General features: G+C 42.8%; 1 protein-coding gene across 1 annotated transcript in view; it reads left to right on the top strand.

The window, feature by feature from the left end:
* Positions 1–3,063: 3,063 nt before the first annotated feature.
* fbxw4 (F-box and WD repeat domain containing 4) overlaps positions 3,064–17,717 on the top strand; it is a 48,361-nt gene continuing 33,707 nt past the window's right edge. The window contains exons 1-5 of the mRNA XM_056396352.1: positions 3,064–3,414; positions 5,233–5,328; positions 5,535–5,720; positions 6,672–6,804; positions 7,032–7,117. Coding sequence (XP_056252327.1) covers positions 3,230–3,414; positions 5,233–5,328; positions 5,535–5,720; positions 6,672–6,804; positions 7,032–7,117 — 686 coding nt within the window. The 5' untranslated portion in view covers positions 3,064–3,229. The remainder of the gene's footprint in view (positions 3,415–5,232; positions 5,329–5,534; positions 5,721–6,671; positions 6,805–7,031; positions 7,118–17,717) is intronic.

Raw genomic sequence — 17,717 nt, 5'->3', positions numbered from 1 at the left:
GAAGCAGGCTGGATAATTGAAACGCAAACAACTGATCAAAGTGAAGCTCCAGCTCGACAGTTTCATTGTTTATGTACGGGCCTTATGCGAGACCTGTTGACTTTTCCAATTGGAGCTGTAAACTTTTGTTTGTCCGTGCATTTCCAAGACTGATTGTCAGTCTGATCTGAACAATTACCAGCTAAATGTGTTTGCCAGCTCAGGCAGAGCCCCCTCCCTCTTTGCTGCCCTAAAAAGATCAAAAGGGAAGACCTCCCTCCCTCCCATAGCTCTCTTGAAACACCCCCACCACAACCCCCCAAATGTCCCCTCCACTCCCCATATCCCTCCTCCCAACCTCTTCATTTCCTTTTTAGCCATGACAGTTCAGCTGGAAAACCAACCATAAATGATTTTTTTCGACGGCCCAGTGTTAGAGACATGGCCTTTTAGAGCACACAGCTTTCAACGAGGGGACATGTCTTTAAGAAAGAAAAACGATCTGCATATTTCAATTATGTGCGGTTGTGCTCAGCTGATCAAAGAGCTGCAGGGATGCCACTCGTAACTGAAGGCTTCAGGACCCTCATGATGTGAATGAGCACAAATTGATGCTACTGATGCTAAACGGTTAAGCGCCTCATAAAATGTCATAAGGTCAATCAACTTTTGGTAGTCATTTGACCGTGACACAACCTTGGCAGTTTTAGTGGCTAAACAGGCCTCAGGGCCGTGCTGGGCCGCTCTCCACTTTCATTCTGCTGCACAATGTCTGCACGTAGTATTCAGCCATGCATGTGTGTGGATCAAACAAAACCTTGTGTCATTGTCTGATGGCAATGATTCACTGGATTATCACACACTCTCGTGCAAAAAAAAAATGAAACAGGAATTTAGTGACAACAACCAGCGAGTATAAATAGAAAGTCTTTGTTCATTTTAAGGTCCTCCTACTAGCTTCTTCTGGACCTTTTGACCATATTGCATGGTCTCCTTAGAGGATTGAAGAAAACTCAGCTTTTTAGCATTACTGTTGATTAACTATTGCTACTAAGCAAGACAATGAGTGCAGCTGAAAGCACTGGAAAAAGTTATTTGTTTGTTGCGCTTAATGATAATACAATCCTTTAAACTGGGAGCTGATGGTTGCTTCTGATAATGAAATAAATAATTCATTCTATGAAGAAGATATATCCAATTCATAGAAGTGGTGTTTCATCCTAGATTATAACTAATGCTAATAAGTCTAGATACTCACAAAGTATCTTTGGAAACTATGATGTAGATGCACACGTTCGCCTCCTGATTTGATCTAATCAAGACTGTTGGTGGTGAATACAACATGAATAATGAAGTACAAGTGTTACTGACCTTGTAGTCTTTGCTAGCAGCTGTTGTTCAGTTAAATTCTGCTATACCTGTCTTTACTGTTCCCGGTTTGCAGCATTCTCTACAACCACCCAGCTGCATGGTAGACAATCTGCTTCATGTTTCTACCTGCACGCATATGCTGAGTGTAATGTGAATGGTCATGTGATATGTGTTTTCAGGTGTGTCAGTATGGACAGAGATCATTTCTGATACGGTGCCAGATGGAGATTGCTTTTGTTTTAATGAAAATGTAGTAGTGTGGGCGTAGCCTTACGCGGCTTTCAGTCAGAACGCGGCAATGGCACCACTTTGCTCTGAAACACATTATTTCCAATAGGTGCGAGGTAGCGCGAGCGCAGTGGCTGGACACCGTGATGAACAGCCGCGCGGCCAATAGAAATGAGGCATCCAGCCGGGCAAGGAAATGAAATGGAAAGTAGACCTGAAATCGCTCAGTGTGGTAACAGCCTTTTCTTTACTGCTTCTTTTCTTTTTGTTATTAGTGGGTAGATTTGATGATATTGAAGTATTCTTCTTTATCTTTATCACTAACGCATTGTTTATGTTGCTGCATTTTGCACTGTGTATCACCCAGTAAACAAGACTTACTTTTCACTTAATGTGCACCTCTTTACCTAATCTTTCACTTATTGAAAAGATGTGGTACTTACTTACACCAAGCTCTCCTACTGCACTGAAGCTTAAGTGGTGTCCCTCATTTTTAAGTTGCTCTGGATAAAATGAATAAATGGAAAATGAAAATGTAAGACCACACAATTTTTTCTGCAGGAAATGTAATTTGGTTCAAAGCATTTATACACAGATCTGAATATCAATATCTCCAATAAAATGTTCAGAGCTACTTTTTCATTCTATCTTACATTACTTTCACAATGAAGCAGCAGAGAACCAGTGGGAACTGCATCAACAATCTGCTACACCAAATGTCTGAGGGTATTCTGGATATGACAACCAAATTCCTGTGTCAAACCATGATTAATAAAACATTGGTTTGTTTTGGTATAATAGACCCTCATTATTCCAGATAATAAGGAAATATAATACAGTATAATATTTAACTCCAAGCTGGAAGATCTTCTCTGTTGGTTAATTGGGATTTTGTCCACAGATCTTAATAAAAAAAATATGCTTCCAAGCCTAGCCAGAAGAGCCTGCTGATGGAATTTCTATAATTTGATTGGCAATCTGTTCGTTAAGTAATTACATGGCAAACAAAGGGGATACCTCCAATTTTGTCAAGAATATGATTTGGGATTAAATACCACAGTTAATCAGGATTTGTAAGACATCTTTTAACTAATTAACCTTAAAGGTATTAACAGTATCAGCAAACCAAAAAAATAATTTACGTCTTAAATTGTTGAATCATTTACAAACAAAGATAAAGATGGATATACAAAGTGAGATAGGCCCTGTGCTTTTGAGAGGAGAACTCTGCCCAGGATAGAGGCCAAATATTAAAACTGGTCTTGGTCTTTTTTCGTCTGTTTGAGGACTTTGGATGTTGTCTAGCTGTATGATTTTTCGTTATAAATATTCCCAAATACTTAACAGAATCTTCAACAGGTATATTATCAGTTACATTGTCGTTACAATCATGTAGAGGCAAATTTTATTGCAAATATTTTTGAGTAAAGTCAATCATTATACGTCGTCGCACGCAGTGACGTATCGCTGTCGTCATCAGCTGTCAGCTGACAACAGGAATGGCTTCGTGTTTCCTCTGCGCTGCTGCTCTCTGAAACATGGTGCTCTCTTTACCAGGTTTAACTCCCGAATTCACCGAGGAGCACCTGCGGGACTTGAACACACCGAGCCCAGGGCACGGAGAGTGTGAGGCGGGAGCAGCGGCCACACCATGCTCCTCCTCCAGCTGCCGGAGGATGTCCTCTATCACATCCTGTCTTATCTGGACTACAGGTCTCTGAGCCGTCTCTCTCAGGTCTGTAGAAGCCTGTGTCGCTTCGTGAACCGGGACGCTGTGTGGAGGAGGATCGCCAGAGAGTTTCTGAACACGGGGATCAGGCGGGACGGGACGGACATGTAAGATGGCAGACCTGAGAGCAGCTACGTGTGTTAGCTCAGCTTTAGCCTGTCAGCGTTAGCATGTCACCGTCACTGACCGGCTCTGTCTCCACCGGCTGCTGCACCTGTGGCTCGGTCACTGCTGGCTGACAACCGTGGCTCACGGTCTCTAGCAGCAGCATGGCTGGATTAACTCCTCAGGGACCCCGGGTTAAGGATGTGTTGTTTGGCCCCTGTGAGCCCCCTCTGTACATGGCAGTATCATTATTTCCCTCCGGCACCCAGAAGAGCTGAAATAATTATTGTGTTAATTGGTTAGATAATTAAAAGAAAATTAATTGGCAGTTATGTTGATACACATTAATACTTTAAGTTTAAAATTCCCCCCAAAAAAGTAATTTAATAAAACGTTGCAACTGTACATCAAAACAAGGACCACAATATAAACTACAACAGTTCAGGTCTTAAACCTAAATGTTGACACATCTAGAGTCCCTCTATAAGAGGAGGGAGGATGGAGGACCCATCGTTGTTGAGAATGAACATCAGTTGAATGCATTTCTAACAAATGTGTGATTAGTCAGATTATGTAGATCCAAAATATGTAGTGTAAACCTGGGGCTTTTGGGGCCCTGGGGGTTGTGGGGCCCCTGGGCAGGTCTCCATGGTAGTCAGACTTATTAGGAAGAGAAAATAAAGGCAAACATTAAAATAATTCACCATAAATCCTGATGAACATTGTAAACAGACACATTTCAGTTTGATTTTGGGTTTAAATCACCAAGATAAACAGCTGGTTTTGTTACCAACCTGTCTGATGGTCTGACTGTCGGACCAGATGTCAGCAGGTAACTAGAGAGCATGAAGGTTTTGTTTAATTACTTCATTAGACAGCTGATAGAGGAGAGATGCTAGTAGATAAGGAGATAGAGGAGACCTACATCAGGGGCCTGCAGCTGGATACAAAGTGGGGACACTGGAGTCATGGTACCTTAACCCCTGGACTACCACGGCACATTGTAATTATTATGTTGTCATTACCAGTAAAAATGATGGTGAAAACACTGAAAATAAGATCTGAGTTGTTATAAACTGTAATTAGCTTTAAGAGTGCTCAACAGCCGCACTAGCAGCTTTAGCTTTAGGCCCCTGTTCCAGTTCAGCAGTCTCCTCACAGAAGCAGGTGACAGTGTAACAGCAGCTGTAGATCCTCACAGTGAGACAGCTTCAAGCTGCTTCCTCTGCCGTCGACGGCATCAGTATCTGAACATACATATGACCTGGCCCCCCCCTTCGATTTCCTGTCTCTACGACAAAGACACTGTCTGATGCACGGTCACTTTCAATTTGAACCTGTTTCATGGGATGTGTCTGAATCTCTTGATCCAGCTGCTAATTTGTCCCCTGTGCCACTGGTGTGTGGGTCAAAGGGCGCAGAGAGGTTACGGCTTCACTCAATTAAAAAATAGTTTATTGTCATTTACACACATATGCATACTTGTATGTAAGTATAGTATAAGTGAGATTTGATCTTATAATATTTTCATCCCACTATGTGCAGTAGGACGTGTTTGTGGTTATGGTGTGTCTTTGGTTCCACCTGCCATCAGATGATGTGCTGTGACTTTGTTTATTTGTTTGTGTTGTTCACGTTATGGAATAAAACAAATACTGAGAAAGAATTGTCTAAAAAAGTTGAACAGTTCCAGTTTGTCCTGTACCTGTGAACTCATTGGATGGGTTCAAAGGGTCAAATAAGCCTTTTCATTATAATCAGGGTATAAAATCAGCAGTGGTGGAAAGACTGACGCTCAGATGTCTCTGTCTCTGCTGCAGATATCCTCATATCCCGCTGAAGGAGAGAGTGAAGATAGCTCAGAACTGGAGGGATGGGGTCTGCAAAAGGGCGATTCTTCTCAAATGGAAAACAAAGTAAGTGAGTCACTGACTAATGCACTGCTTAAAGACTCAAACGCTTCCACAGACCTTTTTTACTCCTTTGGGACCTCTGCTTCCAGTCTGTATGCTAAGCTAGGCTAACCACTAACATCCTGGCTCTTGCTCCACACACAGGCATGATATTGATATCCAACTTCTTGTCTTCAATTTTGTAAATTTCCTTTATGTCTTGTCTTCAGACTGTTGCCATGGTTGCAGCTGGATGGGGATGTACTGTTTCTGTCTCAGGCTGCTGATATTGGAGCGTACCATTTGCGCCAAGACTCAGGGAGACTCCAGCGTAACCCATTTGAAATCTACTCAGGCCATAATGGAGACGTGTGTCACTTTGTTCTGACGGACTCTCACCTGATCAGTGGTGGAAGGTACAGTAGCTCATGTTCTCTCTGTTCTCCTCCTGACTTAATCTGACAACACAACATGCTCTTAGTCATTTGTTTCTTTATGTTAAGGAATGTTTTATGACTTTGTCATTGATGCAACTTTAGCGGTTTAAAGATTTTACATTTGGTGTTTTAAACACGTGTACTAAGGTCCCTGTTCACATGACAAGTAATGTGCAGCAACTGCAATTTTTTTGTTAAAGTTAAAGTTCGTGCAGACTTCTTTTAAACTCTAAAACTCCTCTGCTATGATTCATATTTAGTTCAACATGTTTTCACACATAAAAACTGGGTCTGAAGCTCATCTCCTCTTACTTCCTGATTGAGAAATGTGGATCAGGCCTTTAGCCCCGCCCACCACCTGCTGTCTCCAGGTGGACAAGTGAAAGAGCAGAGAGTATCAAGATGGTTAGAGGAGGAAACATCAGAGAGACTCAGTCTCATGTTTGAGCCTCAGTCAGACCCAGACTCAGAGGAGGAGTCTGAGACCAGAACCAGAGACTAGCAGACGGATCAGAGCGGTTACATCCCCTGCAAAGTGCAACGCAAGTGTCTTTGCTAGTTTCAGAGCAACGCAGTTGTCATTTTCCCATGCAGCTCCCACGTTGTTGAAATAGCAAATACACCTGCAATTAAGTTCTCCAAGATACTGGAACAACCTATCTGTCAAGTACCTGAAAACCTGTGTGCAGGTGTACTGAGGAGAACTGGGGCTGATTTAAAGGCAGAGGGAGCGAATACACAAAATCACAGCAAATACTGATCTGATTTTTTTTCTCTTTGCTGCACTTTGGATGACGTTCACTGATAAATACAAACTTTTCATGGCATAACTGATGAAAGCTTCCTGACTTTACTTTTAGTCCCCAAAACTTCCGCACAGTTCCGTACATGTATGGATATATTAACATCAGGTTCCTTTCCGTCTGTCAGCGATGGCAAGATCCTGGTCCACAGCAGGACCAGTGACGTGTCGGTGGAGTTATCAGGACATAACCAGGAAGTCAACTGCCTGGACTCTAAAGATGGACTCATCATCAGCGGATCCAGGGACCGAACAACGCGGGTCAGAACACCTTTACCATTCACATATAGTAAAGTGATGCACAGCACCAGTGGTGTTCGTAATCCACACGTGAATTGGGATGTAAACCTCGTTTACAATCTTATATTTCACCTCAGACTCAGTTCATCATGAGCTTCACTCATGTCAGTGTGTCATGTATATATCATAGTTTGTCTGTGTATGCATGCATTATAAATTGTGCTTACTGGGGACTTTTATGTCTCTAGATTTGGACCTCGACTTCCAACTGCCCCAAAGACACAATCCCCATGTACGACAGAGTGTGGTCTGTTGCCATCAGTCCAGCACTGAGGTAAGACTTTGCTCAGAATCACTAACAAAGAGGTTGACAAATGTGGCGGTGATTGATGGCACAGTTAAATAGGGTTTCCCTCGGTAAGAGTGCTAGTGGACGTGGTAAGATCTTCAGAGGATCTCTCTAATCAGTCTTTGATGTTAACGACACAGACACTGACTGTAAGATATGACACCAGCTCATGGTCATTTTCTATCTCAACTTGACACAGACATTAGGTTTACATGTCCAGATGGTGATTATCAAACCAAGCGGAGCATGATGTTGACCTCTGTGGCTGGGGTTAGGGCTAAGGTTAGGTTGAGGGGAAGGTAAAGCTGAACACTGACTGGTTGAGCTGTTTGTAAACAGACAGGTTTGTTTCCTTCTTTTCTAACATTGCGCCATGATTCTCTGATCAGTTACCGCGAGGCAAAAGTGTGTGATCTGATCTATCAAACACTGAGTCTAACGGATCTCTTCTTGAAATCAACTAGTAGTTTCTAAAAGTTTCTAGATGATGTTGTAAATAGCAGTTTGCTGTTTGATGTAGATCCTCTTCTCTTTTTTCTTTCAAGGTTGTTATAGTTCATAATAATATCCTCTGCTGGTGGCAGGTGTGTCTTTATTCGTTTCGTTTATTTTGGGGCTATCTTGTTCAGATTTCCATCACTTGCATTACGAGCACACTCATATCCCTTAGTGTTTTTGCCTGGATCGCAACAGTGTGGCGAGCCTTAGAATCACATGTCACTGACTGACTGACTGAGCGATGAAGTGACACCATTGGTCAGCCAAATACCACATGACTGAGTGTTGAATTTACAGTTTCCCTATTGGCTCTTGCTCTGTCAAAATGATTTGGCACAAACAGTCTCTTTGCGTAATCAAGGTGGGTTCACAGACAGTGTTTCCAACTGAGCTCCCCTGTCACTAGACCTTTCCTACACCTTTAGCAGCTTTTTTTTTTTTTTTAAAAGCACCCAGTGTTAAATGTAGTGACTTTTTGGACACATGTTAGCTACTTCCCATAGCAGAGAGTCACCAGTACTGCCCCGCAAATGGCCTGAAGTGACTGCTGGATAACATGTAGTCTTAATAGGCCACGTTTCACTGTTTCAAACTTGTTCTGTTGTCGTGATTAATTAGCATAGTATGTCATGTAGCGACATTTAGCTACTTTTTGCGCAGACTTCAGCTACTTTACATTGAAAGTAGTTGTTTACAGCAGCTCCAACAGGTTTCAGCTACGTCCTTAATTTTGCACATTGACCATACATGGTCCAGACATATACTAAGTTTTGACTTAGTGTTTGAATTTTGATTTTTCTATTTTAGTTTTGTTGACTTTGTAACATAGTTTATATATATATAGAAAATAGTAAAGATTGGAGTATCCATGAAGGGACTGAAGTGGACTTGAGAGAGCGGAACCAGATTCTTTGTAGTGGTGGCTGAGAAGCGCCTTTGATTTCTCAGCCATGTTTACTTTCAGACACTTAATAAGGCACACTCACACACCCTCGCTCACAGCATTGATGACATGCAGGCAGGCAGATGCAGAGCACTGTAACAGTATCCTGACTTCAGCACCTGCTCGTCCAGCAGAGAGGCAGGTGATCGTCCATCTGGCCGCAGGGTGGAAACATCACAGGTCCGGGGGGGGTTTCCCATCTCACTAAATAACTGCCTGCCCTGGATTCATTAAAACAAAGTACAGTCGTTAATGCTAGCTCCTTGGTTTTCTGCATAGCAGGACACTGCTTCTGTTACATTTATTCATCTTTTTTTTAGTGCAGTTTGTGAGATTATCACCTGTTAGAGAGAGTGGTCTCAGCAGGGATTCTGTTGACATCTTTACGTGGCCTAACTAACCGGTGAAACTGGTTGCTCTTGTCATTATCTGCTTTATACTGCTGCAGCTCTGATGTACCAATATCTTGTCAGAAAACTCTCTGAAACACAAAGAGCTTCTCATGGAGTTAACATGGTTTAAAATAGCTGTCAGGTGCTTGTTTTTGCAGCAAGTACCTTCGTTGTCCCCTGAATCCCAACAAACCTGCCCACATCAACAGTGCGAGGCTACATACACACTGTTTTAGTTTTAAAACCCATTTCTCTTTTGCTTCATTAACACCTGGCGTCCAAACAACTCCAAACAACTTTCGAGCTCCTAAAACTGAGCTTTAGTTTGAAAACTCTTGGGTTGTGTTGTAGTGTGGACGGGGACAAATGGACACCTTTGGAAACGAAGACACCATCATCCAATTCGGATCCAGCCCCTACACCCCCCCCCTACCCACTCTCACTCCGTTTGCGCATTCGTGTGACGGGTCCGCACATTGAGTGTCGTTCCAAACTAATATCCCTGAAGTGGGAGAGGGTTATAAAGCCTCCAACACTGAGTCTGCATCGATGCAGACTTACAAACCACAGTCCCAGACGAGTGCAGCATCGCTCTGAGTGAGGGATGGATGAAATGCATATACCTACTAACGTGAGTTCTGTGTGTTTATTTCAAAAGGACAAGTCATAAACTACCTGAAACAGACATTTGACTATTTTCACACACACATGATGAAATTAAACGTTACGTTGTATTTTGCAATGAACATCACGCTGTGTACCCAAGAAAAAATGTGTGTTTTTATTTGACTTGATCAAAGGAAAAAATAAAGATATAATTAGATTAAGACAGCAAACGAAAACATGTTCTGCAAAAATGAAATGCGGCCAAAGAAGCATGTGAGTGAATTTTTATACAATTAATAATTTTCCTTCCACAAGCTCACTGTGCCATGAATGTGATGAGGGCGATGTCATTGCCCACACACCTTCATCTTTGTCAGTGCTGTGTGTAAGATTATATTTTAGATAAATATTGATTTAATCACAAGATCTTTCTGAAATCTTTTGGGTAGCAATGAATTTCCTGTTTCCATCAGAGAAAGATGATGTCGTCCCAAAGCTTGCCGTTGTATTTATCCCCTCCTCCTTAATGAAGAGACCCTCCACAGCCACGACTGTGACTCCACACGGAGTTACACTCTGTCTCTGAGTGCGAGTGTGTAGCGACCAGATTGGGTCTTATCAGCCTGGACACGCAGTGGTCAATACAACATGATAATGAATTACAAGTGTTACTGACCTTGTTGCCTTTGCTAGCAGCTGTTGTTCACTTACAGTCTGTATTTGAACACTGCAGCTGTCTTGCAACTAATCAGCTGCACAGTAGAAAATCTGCTTCCCGTTTACGGCGGCTTGCTCATGCTCAGTGTTCCTGAATGGTCATGTATATATGTGTTTTCAGGTAATATGCCACTATAAATGAAAACATAGTAGTGTGGACGGAGCCTGAGACTCAGCCTGCGAATGAGATTTTCTCAGCTGTTTCAAGCTGTCTCTCCTTCAGCAGATGCATTTACAGTATTATTTAGAGCTTATTGAAAACACATTGTGTTTATGGAAATATGATCAGAAATACGAGCTGTTTTAAACCTTCACACAGTTTTGTTTTATCAATCCCATCAGCAGACAGAACACTGATGCATAACCTCACACCTAACACTGGATGCTGGTGTCTTTCCTTATCATGGTTATTATGTGCTGTTCAGTTACATTTAGGAGGAGATCATGGTCATGGTAAATGTTTAAAGTACAGTCGGGCTTCTTTTCAGTAGAGCGCATGCTACTTCCCGCAGTCGTCCAATACGGACTGAATTGCTTTGATTCTGCGCTTCTTTGAAACTAGGAACTGCTTTTTGAAAACATTAACAACATTCATTCCTAAAAGCATATTATTAAAATGAACTCTAAGCCCATTTAAATCCTTAAAGCCCAGTTTTAGTCCAGTCACAGCTTGGTCCTTGCGCCTTGTAAATAAATCAGGAGCACATAAAATATCCTCTTTTTTGCTCTAAATCTGTAGCTGTTGCCCCTAAGAAAATAAGAAATCCAGTATATCAGCGTACATGCATGGTGGCCTTGTCTGTCTGGCCCAGGCCTCGGAGCGTCTCTCAGATCTGAGAGGAACAGGCAGATTATCCACATCATTAATTCTCCAATTTGCTGGCTGAAATAGCAGACTGCGCCTCAGCCCGCTGCCCCCTCATAATGGAAACCTGCTCGCTACCTCTCGCTGACCAGCGGCCTGGTTAATTAAAACTCTTCTGGAAACCAGGTGTCAACTCACTGATATACCTATTAAACCCACCTCTGCTCTGCACACCCAGTAAGTCTCCCCTCCAGCTGGTTCCTGAGGTTTTTTTCACCTCAGTTGTTTAAGTTCAGAGTCACAGAGGGAATAAGGAACAAACCACACTGAACCACACTGTTGAGAAAGTGACGTACAGCAACACAAGAAGTGGGTGTAGACCACTGTTCTATGATATGATGGTGATGCAGTCAAAAGTAATTACATGCTCACTGTAGGATTTATCAATACTCGCGTTACACTCATGATCTGTAAATGTTATGAGTGTTTCATACAGGATCAGTTTCCACACTGAGCCACAGCAGGGTGGGTGTGAGGCTGTGTACAAGCTTGATGTGCAAGCTCCTGATCCCTGACACTCGTGTGCATGAGCTACAGTACAACACACACACACACACACACACACACACACACACACACACACACACACACACACAGCTCGTTCAAGTTCAGGTTACATGCAAACGCAGTTGGAAGTTCTACTACTAACTCTACTACTGTACATGATAATAAGATATAAAACAAAATGGATAAGAACAACCTGATCAACATGAATATCCCAAGTTTTTTCAAGCTTGTAAACACAGTCATAACCTCTCATATAAACACCCCAGATCCATGGTAATGCTTAAATTGAAGAAGACTTATCTGTGTGAACATGTAGGACACTGAATACATTTTTCAAATATTAAAATCACACGTCTTTTGTTTCACAGTGAACCACACTTTCAGGTTGATATCTGTAATGTTCTACTTCCTTTTTTCACATAAAAGAGGGAAGTTCAGTTTGGTCAAGTAAGTGAAATTCATTTATGATGAAAAGAAATCCAACATTCAGATAGCCTGCTGATTATCTAAGGAGTGCAGCAGTCACACAGCCGGTGTGAACACACACGTGTGCGAGCGTCAGCATTTCAGTGACGCAGCCGCCACGCACATGCAGGCAGTGTGATCCCGGCGTTAGCTGAACCCAGGTCTCTGGCTGCGTTGGTTTCAGGTCAGGAGACTCTCTGACTCTCTGCCTCTCTTCCCAGATGTGTGACATGGTAACTCACTGTCTTGTTTGTGTCACTGTGACAGATTTTGTGAGATGTTTAAACGGTTTGATCAGAGTGAAGAGGGTGAAGGGTGACTGCACCACAGAGCAGGAGAGAGGAGAGGGAGCTGGTGGAAAGTGGATCCTACATTTACTATAGAGCAGCTTGATGCTTGGTGTCTGTCGTTAGACCACTGTTGCCTCGTAAACACCTGCATATTTTGAACTGTGCACCCCCAGTTTGTAGTCTCCACGCCCAAGCGGGGAACCCCGATGACATCACTGGGGTTCCTTTCTCAAATATGAGCTCCTCCGGAGCCACAAGAGTGTCAATGAGCTTTGGCTCTCCAGCAAAGCAACACATCAGTCCCCAGATCAACACATCCCTGCTGTTGTAGCCTGACTGCTTCTTTCATCTGTTCAGTGCATCCAGTATGTGCTGGAGGTGATGACTGATGCACAGCAAATGGGGTTAATTACATACAGTATATCATCATCCAACTGGAGGGAAATCAATTTGTGTCTGTAAACTTAACACTACTAGATCCAACACACCCGTACTGTACACACACATCTCATCCCACCTGTTTCCATCCTTGTGTTTCTGTTGTTCCACTGGATATCAGCTCAAGGTCTGTTAGCGAGCATTATTGTGGCTGCGGTGAAATGCCAAGGCTATTGCAGGACGGCTGCCCCCGTCCCTGCTCCCTGCCGCCTCGGAAAAGAAATCGATCCCATCAGTGGCCGTGGACCTTGGCTTTTTTTTTTTTTCCTTATTCAGATTGCTTTCCACACTCATGTTCCTTTTTTTCCACACCATATTGTGTGTTCACACTGTGTGACCTCTGATGCAGCTCATACTGGACAGGCTCAGTGAAATATGACGAGGCTCTACAGGAGGTAGCGGGGTAAAACAGGGTCAGATAGGTTTTTCTCACACTGTTATCTGTGTCTCCTCTGTCTGCCTTTGTCCCCCTGTGGGTAAATCCCCACTGTACATGGTTTTCACAGGTTGCCTTGACCACAGTGTTGACAGACAGTGACACCAGGCCAGAAAAAGCAATGATTTTCTTTTTCATTCATAATTCTTGGCCATTTTCACAATAAGAATATTTCGTTTCAGCCCGATCTACTGACTTTTAGTTTTCAATGAAATAAACCAAAATGAGTCGTTAACTAAATAACTAAAACAATTGCAGTCTACCACGTTTTGTTTTGCATGTTGGAAAAAAAAAGAAATAGCTAAACATACTTTTTGTTGGTCAGTGGGATCTAAGTACTTTTTAGTGTCTCCTGGAAACTCCTCCGTTGTGTTATGAGTATTTGCAGCTCATGTGTTTTCTTAAGTTGCAGAGTGTTGAGCTCTCAGGGCCACTGTATCTGAGAAGGTAATCTACAATTACACAAATGTTTACCTGTTGTCTTGTTACATTCATTATGATGGACATTTCCACAGCACCAGTTCCATCAGTGCAACAACAGAGATGCATCATGCTCATCATTCTGCTAGGAACACTTTTCTCTATCTTACTTTATTCGATAATTACTTCCAATCAGTGAGGGTTTCATCCAGGAGCTCAAGCTTCGACACACAATCCAAAGATGGTGAATGATGAATGAGTAAATTTACCTGCTGAATCTTCTGGACACATCCTCATTGATCTCTGTGGAATCATTGGGTGTTTCCTGCAGGTGACCCAGGGTTAGCAGACCTCTTGTGTCCAGAAGGCTAGCGAGCTACTTGCCCCATGATTCTCCTCTTATGAGCCACAGACATCCCAGTGTTCTCCCTGTGGATGGCGCTTCTCCTTCTTTCTGCGTTGATGATGTATTGTAGGCTCTGGCCGAGGATCACGCTACCAAGCCCTCCAGCCACTTTGCCTACATTCTCCCCTTAAACTTGGTGAGCTTCCTCTTGAAGGCATCATCCAAGCGATCTTTCCAGAGGACTGTAAGCTCCAGCATGATGACTTGCCTTGACCATTCAGACATGAGAACCATATCTTGTCTAAAGATGCTGGGTTTTTTGCGGAGGCCACGGTTCCTGCAGATGTCAGAGCTGAGGGTCCTGGCCCGCACTTTAAGGAAGGTGATGGTCTGTCCTGTTTCTCCAATATCCGTTAGGACTAGATCATGGCACTAGTGGTATCACCACTGATGTTAACCATAGACTGCCTGGACAAGGAACTTGATGCGATTGGCCTTAGCTTTCCACAGCTAGGCCCATGTTGCCTTGTTCTCCAACACTTTGTCCCACCATGACCAGATAGCTCCTCTGCCCCACTGTCAACATCCTACATGACCTCCACCCTTGTTGATCTCACCTCCCCCTCTCCTTCCTTTTGGTAGCATCACTCGGGAAAGTTGGAAAACATTTAAGTCCCGCTCTGTCTTGAGTCTCCAACCACATCACTTCGCTTTGGCGCACCCTCTACTCTGTGTAACGACTTCCACCGCACGCCACTTTCTCCCAGTCCTCACTTTGATTCCAGCTTGGGCCGCCTTCAGGTCGGTTGACTGCAAACCTTGCTAAATCTCGTCAAGGTCCTTTTCCTGTGATCTGAGTGGCAGTTGAAGCTCGGTGTTGTGCCCATAGAGTGTGATGCTGCTCAGACTCCTAGGCAGCTCCAACCATCTTCTGATGTGACAACTTATTTTCCCGTCGGAGGCCTCATGGCAGAAAAATATGATCAGCCAACTCTCCAGATCAGTGCAGGTGGATCCCCTGGATGACGTATCCCCGAGAGTGCTGATATAATGGACACTATATGGAATTTACCATGTGAACCATTACAGCACATCACTGACCCTGTTTACCTGGCCTTCATTTGTTTGTGGTTGCTACTATTTGAGACTCGACCATGATTTGGATCAGCTTTAATTTAAGAATTTGCGGTATATTCTATTAGTGATGAGTCTCCTGCTTTTTTTTTTTTACATCGTGTTTTCTCCCTCTCACCATTCTCTCTCTCCTGCTGTGTTCCTTGTGTGTACGGGTCCTGGCATTAGGAAGTGAGGCAGGTGGTTAGCTAATAATTGACTAAGGTGTTTCCTGCAGACACCGCTCTCATTCAAACAAGACCCGACAGGCTGAGGTGTGGGCTGGGCAGCTGCAGATGTGCAGCGGCAGGTCACGGCTGAGAAGGTTTCTTGGGCCAGGCTTTGAGCTCATCGCTCGGCTGGTTATCCTCTGTGGATGTGAAGTCTGGGAGATCTCTCATGAACTTTTTCCTCCAGATTGCCAGTCTGTATCCATGGTGTATTTCCCTGTTAATGCGGCTTTAATGGCTCCGCATCATCCCTCATCAGCAAAAGTAGCCAAGTCTTCCAGTTTTGACACGTAGCCTGGTATTTACATGGAGCATATGGAACCTGATTATTCATAATCTTGTGTATATGATCATAACAATATCTAGGTTTCTGATCATCTGTGTGCAGATTCATTTCTAAAGCACCAGGTAAAAGTGGAGGAGTGTGGGGTTTACAGTGCATTGTATTAACAAAGTAATGCCTTCAGTTGACAGTGAACTCAGTTTGGCTTCTGGCTGTATGAACGCTGCGAGATTAACATCTAAACTCATGGAAAACAAGAGTGAAAAATACACAATACAGTCTCTGAAGTCTGGCTTTCAATTTCATTTCAGTGTTTTAATCATCATAACATTGTTTATCATCATATTTCTTTTTGTTTAACTGACTGACTAACACATAAAGCCTCTTTCAGACATGCTCCCAAACGGTCGTGTCACATCTGAATAATTTGCCTGAATCACTGGTTACAGATCTGATGAAGTCAGACCTGTTACAGATCTGATGAAGTCAGACCTGTAACATTTCTGTATCACTTAAACGCAACTCGAGTCAGATTAACATACAGACCCCCATGAGGTTCACTACACAGAGAGATTAAATACACGTCTTGTTCTGCCTTCCTGAATGTCACGGTGATAAAATAACTATGGCTAAATCATAAAACATAGATAGTAATCCTGCATTCAAACTCGCACTGAAGTCAATGTATTACCAGCAAAAAGGATCAAAGAATGTCATGTTGATAAGTGTTTTATTTTTGATGAATTATTACTAATGCATTATTATGTAAGTCAGGTCACATGTTTGGTCAAATCCTGATCTGTAGAGTAAATAGTAGCTACAGCTGTCAGATAAATGTAGTGGAGTAAATGTGCAACACAGTGTAAAACTGATATTAGATTAGATTAGATTAGATTAGATTAGATTAGATTAGATTAGATTAACTTTATTTATCCCACAACTGGGAAATTCATTTACCACAGCAGAAAAATAAACAACTATAGAATAAGCATCTATGGAAATATACAACAAAAATATACCAAATATACACTAATAAATACAATATCAATATTTATAAATATATAGATATAAAGACTGTTTCAGTATTTTGGTAAAATTCTCAAGTAAAACACCGAAACAAGTATAAACACTTTTTCCCTCAGATGTGGCCCAATGACCCTGAGGATGATAGTTACAAGCCTGTTGCAAATTTACTATGAGGGATGCAAAATTTTGCATCACTCTAATTTTCTAATTAACTACAGTTGGATTTATGGTCAATGTAAAGAGTGTAAATTAAAGTGTAAACTACAGCCTATGTGACAGCAGTGCCGCCACTGACGTGTGAGGCGTGACTTTGATTTATAGCATCGACTTACATCTCCTCCTTGCAAGATGCTGCAGCAGAAGAGTCGCGCTAGAATTGACTTTGTCAGAATCAACAGCTTCGTCTTTGTTACTAAGAAAAAAAGGCAACAGCGTCAGAGGAGGACATGGTGTGTGAGACCAGTGAATGTCTCAAAGCAAAATGAAGGGGAATACACTGTGCTTATTCGCCTGAAAGCTGGAAACACACGGGAGGTAAACACAGCCCATGACCAATCACAACTCCTCTGGTCCTCATGTGATATCGGCGTCAACGCCGTGATCCCAACATGTCACACATCAGCTGCACCGCAAGCTGCAGGCCTGCTCATGTAGCCACTGTATGCTAGGTGAGTAGATCTTAACACATAATGGTAAATGGACTGCTCTGTAGAAAAGCGTTTAAAAAGCAGTGGTGACAGAGCTGCCATCAGTGTCCTGCCCAAGCACACTTTGACAGGAGGAGCCGGCGATCGAACCGCCAACCCTGCAGTCAGTGGACGACCCGGTCCAGCAGCTGTGCCGCAGCCTTAAGACTACAGATATTAATGGGCCCAGCTGCAATTCATGTGTTTTGCATAATGTCTTGGTAAAAAGCATCTGTCCTGTAAGCGTGTATTCACGTCTCATGAGGAAAGTTTTCAGCTCAACAAAAAGATCAGTGGTTTAGTGAGTCTGAAAAATCAGTGACA

This window comes from Seriola aureovittata, chromosome 14 (assembly GCF_021018895.1).
Source record: "Seriola aureovittata isolate HTS-2021-v1 ecotype China chromosome 14, ASM2101889v1, whole genome shotgun sequence".
Classification (NCBI taxonomy): Eukaryota; Metazoa; Chordata; class Actinopteri; order Carangiformes; family Carangidae; genus Seriola; species Seriola aureovittata.
This window is presented reverse-complemented; position numbering and strand designations above follow the sequence as displayed.